We start from the raw sequence: 6,000 nt of genomic DNA, 5'->3' as shown, positions 1-6,000 counted from the left end.
CGCCAAGTCCGGTCCAATCAGAATCCCAAACCCAGGGATTCCGGGAGGGACGTGGTAACCTCGAGGCGGGGCGGAGTCCCGGAACCGAAAGACAGTACTGATTGGCCGGCCTCGGGGCACACATTTCTCTTGTGGGCGGAGCCTCGCCCTGGAGCCAGGTCTAGAGCTGTTTCCCTAATTTGGGAAGCGCTTGGCGCGGGCGGGGCGGGCAGCGGCGAGCGGTACGTAGTGCGCCTGCGCCGAGTGCCGGGACAGGGCGTGTTCCTGGTTGGGGGCCGGATTGCCCTGCGCGGGTGCATCTCCGCTGCCCCAAGTGGGTCTCCAGGACGCCCGTGGTCCCCACTTCCAGCCGCTTAGGCGCTGCGCCCCGCGGTGAGTGTGTGTGGCTTTGCACTTGGATCTGCGTCTCTCAGCGGGAGCGGAGGGACCCTGGGCGCTGCCCACTCCCCCGCCCAGCCCGGTCCCCTCCCCCTCCCGGCCGCTGCCCCCCACTTTCCCCGGCCTGGGCAACCCGGGGAGTGTCAGCCTGGGGGGCTCCACTTTCTAGCCCGGCACCCTCCGCCCGTCGCCCACGTGCTTGTTGTTGTCGTTTGGTGCAGATCATGTCCAAGTCTCTGAAAAAGTTGGTGGAGGAGAGCAAGGAGAAGAACCAGCCGGAAGTGGACATGAGCGACCGGGGCATCTCCAGCTTGCTGGACGTCCACGGCCTGTGTGAGTGCTCGGGCGGGCCTGCCCCTGGGCTGAGCAGGGAAGGTGAAGTTTTCCAGGTCCCTGAGGGGCCTGGTCTGAGAAGGGGTAATGGTTTGCAGCCCACCCCCCCCACATCTCCCCTGCTTGTAGGTCAGCATCAGCAGTCCAGAGCTTAGGTGTGAATTTGTTCCATCCCAGCTGCAAAACGAACTCCAGAGGCAGATATGAATCACACAGGCTGGTGCTGCTGTGTCTCATCAGTTGTGCTGATTTATGGCACCTGGGATTTTCTACAGTTTTCCTAATAGCCATTTTATTTTATAGTTCTATTTTTAAATAGTTTATTTTTTAAGATTTGTTTATTTATGCATACAAGAGCTGGGGTACGGGCCAGAGATGCAGGGGGTGAGAGTGAGAGGATTCACCAGAGACAGAGTGGGGTGCAGAACATGCAGATGTACTGAAATACACTGCTGAGGGGAGCAGTGGGTGAGATAGGAGAGGTCTGCTGCACCATGTAGGTTGCTCCCTGGCCGGGCTGGGGATGAACTAGTGCTGCAGAAGGTGCAGTGTTTCGCTTTGTAGTGCGGCGCTTAACCCCTTGCGCCACCAGGGGGGTCCTTACTTTATTTTTTAAATGTAAGTCATTTTTGAATAATTTGTCCTTTGTCCTAATGTTGTCTTTGGCCTTTGAACAAATGACACACACAGTTATTGATAAGTATGAAGTGTTTTTGAGGTGGGAATGTTTTTTAAACTTTTGACTCATCTTTTCCTGGATCTTGATCCTCCTAACTTGACTCAGGCTTTAGTTAGCTCCTATTTGTGTTATTGTGACATCTTCCTAACTGTCCCTCTTGCCTACCTACAGTTTTATCCCCCTTAAAGTTGAGTTACTGCTTTCAGTGTTATTTTCCTGTAACGTTACATTACTCTCTCTCCTTGAAACCCTGAACAGGGGAGGATGGGCAGAAACGCTGTAATTAAATCCCATCTGAAGGGGGAAGCTGCTACACCTGCTACTCAGATCCTAATCATGGTCACCACATGGAAACACTGGCTTAGTCTTGCCAGAATTTTTTTTTCAATAAGCCAAGACTTTAGATGAAATTGTCTAATTTTTATAAGTTGGGAGTTGATTCCAATATTTGAAAAATACTGTGGGCCTCCCTGGTGGCACAGTGGGTTGAGTGCAGTGCTGTGATGCTGTCCACAGCCTCTGCAGCGTATGTTCAATTCCTGGCCGGCCTGGAAGATACCCACATGGTGCAGCAGACCTCTCCTGTCTCACCCGCTGCTCCCATCAGCAGTGTTTTTGGTCCGTCTGCCTGTTCTGCTCCCCACTCTGTCTCTGGTGAATCCTCTCAGCATCCCACGTCTCTGGCCTGTACCCCAGTTCTTATACAAATAAATAAATCTTAAAAAAAAGAAAAAATACTGTAGAGGTGAAACAAACTTTAGGCTGAATGTGGCTTTGATTTCCTCCCTTGAACATTTCTCACAGGTGTTCATAGCCAAGGGCAGTGCTCTCCAGGGTTCCTTGGCCAGACATCCTTGGCCAGAATTTGAGCACAACCTGTTGCCTTCCACACACTCACTGTCATGGCCATACTGACTGACTGCCCTTCCTGAGCCAGGGCACACTCTTGTAGGCCATATTGTTTCGCAAGTATTATGTACTTCTGTCCCCTTCTTTAGCTTAAATCCTTTTACTTCAAGAGCCAGCTCCAGTGTGACAGCGTATGTGAAACCTTCTCTGTATCGGGCTGCTCTCCTCTGAAGGTGGATGGGCCTTGCTTCATGCTCTTGTTACAAAGGATTGTATTGTCTCTTTATTCTAGAGATTTGTCTTCCCCACTGGGGGGATTAAAACTGTCATGTATATTGTGTTTGCTGCCTTTCGAGCTAGGATATAATAGGTGTTCAAAATGTTTGATAAATGAAGAAAACAGTGGATTATGCTTATGAGTTTGAGATTCAGACCTGGGAATTGGAGAAGGATGTCCGGGAGACCATAGGAGACGATAAGCTGCATGTTAGGCAGAAACAGCAGCGTCAGACTTACCATGAGTCCATGGTTGTGTCTTGGACAGAGATTGGGATTGGTGCTCTTTACAAGTCTTGGCAAAAGGAAAGGGGATGAAACGCTGTAAGTGGTGCCTTTGATAACCCTTAGGTAGATAAACCATCAAACTTGGCTTTTTTACTGATTGGCTTCTCATCCTCTGAGGATATGTTGGCTCCTGTCAGTGGCGATGGCTTCTTGGGGACACTAACAGCAGTTGTCCCAGGTGCTGAATTGGCAGGTGAGGATCTGCTTGTATCCCTCTGGTTCTCCCGTGACCCCGATGATCGTGGGGTTGCTGCTGCAAGAGAAGGAGATGGGGGGGGGGGCAGGCAGGCGCCTGGCCCAGCTGTGCACTTGGTCCCCTGGTTTCTGCTCTCAGCAGCCTTTTCCTCAGGGGCTTGAGGAAAGATTGCTTTTGGCAGAGGAACGATACCCTCTTTTGCTTTGAAGAAGACTCTTTATGTAATATTTGTCAGTGGCGTAGTGAATGAGCTATTTCAGTTTAGTGCTGTTATCTATTTGAAGCCTTGGTTTTTATTGAGGAAGAAAAGATAGCCACTTGCTTCCTGAAAAAAATTGTTTCCTGTGTAGCACGAGGTGCTGAAAGCAAAATTAAATTCTCCCAAAGAAGCAGCTTAAGGAAGAACAACAGTGCTTTTTGGGGAGCTCAGTGGAAATGATTTTGAACTTCTCACCTCTTCCTGCCTCAGTGGTGTGGAGAGCCAGGGGCGGCTGCTTTCTATTTGCTTGACTTCTGGGTTCCCGGAGTCTGGAAAGTGGCAGATGCCTTCAGGAAGCCCTTAGCTGGGGCTCATTCATCAGTTGTTACACATAATCCTCAGTTTATATTTGTACTAAAATATCCCTATGGTTACTTTAGCTGTAGCACAGGCATTCTTGTGTTCCTTAGAACATTTTAACTGTAATCCTGAAGCTTAATGTATCAGTGTCAGGATCGAACACAGGGAATAATAGTCCAGCACTTGGGCCAAGAGTGGTTGTTGCTTGCATTTTATTCTTCCCCTTCATATGTTTACTTGACTTTCTCAAAAGATAAGCAAGAATAAGTTCTGAAGATAGAATGGAGGTAATGTACTCAGCAAATGAAATGCTCCTCTTTCTGCTTGGGACTGTTGTGTCTTATAAATGCAGCACTTTATTGGAGACAGCAAATTATGTCTTTAAAAATGTTTTCTGCGGTTTAGGTATCAAAGCTTTCTGATGCAGACAGCCAGCAGACAGGCTCTCTAGTTTCTGGGTGTGGTGTGACCTTGCCTGAGAGGCATAAGAGGACAGAACACCTTGAGGTTGAATAGATTGACTTCAAATTTGCTGTCCCCCCCAACCCCCTTAATACTGTGTAACTTCAGAGAAGCTGCCTGACTTTTCTGAGCTTCAAGTTCCTCATCATAAAGTGGAAACTTAGGTATTCGTAAGACTGCTTTTGTGCTGAGTGCACTGAGGCAGGCTGGTGGCAGGTGCCTCCCTTCCTGCTTGCTATGGAGCTGCAGCAAACATTAACTATTAATGTGACTCTCCAAATGGAATCCGTAAGCCTCAGATGTAGCCAATAATGGTACTGATTTTCTTTTTATTAAGAAAATTTCACTGCAAAAACTTTGATGCAGCAACTGTCTTCACCTGGATGATAGAGCAGCCGTTGGAAGGTTCCTGGAATCATCTGCAAGGGGAGCAGGGATCCCATCAGCAGCCAGGAGACTTTTTTCATTTCTTTTATTTAAATCTTTTGTGACTTTTTAATCTCCAAGTTGATTGGTCAAGCCCTATCAATTCCTGCCTCCCCACTCCACTTATACAGCTTTAAGCTAAATCTTAAAAAGAAAAATAACCTGCCTCCCAGGGAAGTGCTTTTTCTAAATAAAGGACCATGCAAAAATAGCCAAGGAAGGTGATGGTGGGTCATCAAGGAGGGCTGTTCAAAGTCCTGTTAAACCTGAAGTGGGCAGGCTGTTGGCGCGTATGTTATCCATCACCTGTTTTGAGGAAGGAATCAAAAAGCTAGAAGGAAGACCAGGTCATTTTAGCTATTATCTTTATTAAGATCTTCCATATTTTTACTCCTCTAGATTGAGTGAATATGCACCTTAAAAACACCTTTTGTTTTTAAACAGGCAGTATCTTGGCCTGGGAAACTTTACCCCCTTTTTGCTCTCAGCGGGCCATCTCTCCACCATCAGTTACTGCTGTGGAAGAAAGGAATAGCTCCTCTGTCCACTTGACTCCATTCTACCTGTCCTTCTCTGGAAGCTCCTGAGAACTAAATTTTAAACCACCATTCCATCTAGCCTGATACAAGTTCTCCTCTAGGCCTGGCGTGCAAAGCCTCTTTTATCTCTGTACTTGGCACAGTGCTTGGGGAAAGTTGATTGGAGGATGCTTTTAGTTAAGAAATTCAGAGGAGGGTGAAAAGCATAGCACAGGTGAGGGGCTGATGCTACTTCCTGCAAGCTGCCAGAGGGAGACCAGTTCACAGCCACCGGAAGCATGGTAGAACTAACTTCAATTGTTGATTTCAGGACTAGGTAAAAACGGAACATATTTCATCCAGATAGGAAAGGAAAATAAAGGAAAAGTGTGATCCCTTTGGTGTAACTGAACTTGCAATTTACTATTTTTTTACTTTTACTGTTTTTCAATCATTGACTGTTGTGGTGCCAGTCAGCGTGGCTGCTTTTTTGTTAGGAGCTGTGTAGCTTTGGGCACGTTACTTAAACTCTCAGTGCCTCAGGTATCTTGTCTATAAAATGGGAGTAAGAATAACCCGTGGGATTGCTGAGAGTCATTATCTGTAAAATGCCTAGTGCACCACCTGCCGTGCCAGTCTGTTTAGGCTGCTCTAGCAGAATACCTTAGACTGGGTGGTTTTTAAACAATAGAAATCTATTTCTCACAGTTCTGGAGGCTGGAAGTCCAAGATCAAGGCAAGGGCTGATGGCTGTCTTTTGCTGTATGTCCACATTGAGGAACGGGTGAGAGAGCTCCCTGGCGTCCCTTTTATAAGGCTGTTCATTCCATTTACAAGGGCTCCCTTGTGGACTAATTACCTGCAGATGCCATCACATGGGGGGCTATGATTCAACATATGAATGGGAGAGGGAAGATAGTCCATAGCATAGCACATGTTAGTCTTAATAGTGCAATCAGTATTTTAAAATCTGCTTTATCTGATTGTCTAAAAATGCAGGACAAGTGGGCTCAGTCTTTGAATGCTCACGTGGTAT

The 6,000-nt window shown here is 47.3% G+C and overlaps 1 protein-coding gene across 2 annotated transcripts in view; it reads left to right on the top strand.

Annotated features, from left to right (window-relative positions):
• Positions 1 to 246: 246 nt before the first annotated feature.
• Positions 247 to 6,000, top strand: part of RSU1 (Ras suppressor protein 1) — a 197,375-nt gene continuing 191,621 nt past the window's right edge. For both annotated transcript variants that reach the window (XM_054695107.1, XM_037510671.2), the window contains exons 1-2: positions 247 to 372; positions 600 to 711. In XM_054695107.1, the coding sequence (XP_054551082.1) occupies positions 603 to 711 (109 nt within the window). In that variant the 5' untranslated portion in view covers positions 247 to 372; positions 600 to 602. The remainder of the gene's footprint in view (positions 373 to 599; positions 712 to 6,000) is intronic.

Source organism: Talpa occidentalis, unplaced genomic scaffold (assembly GCF_014898055.3).
Source record: "Talpa occidentalis isolate TD23 unplaced genomic scaffold, MPIMG_talOcc4v2.1 talOcc4.14, whole genome shotgun sequence".
In the NCBI taxonomy this organism is placed as follows: Eukaryota; Metazoa; Chordata; class Mammalia; order Eulipotyphla; family Talpidae; genus Talpa; species Talpa occidentalis.
Note: the sequence above shows the minus strand (reverse complement) of the source record. Positions and strands in the feature narration are given on the sequence as shown.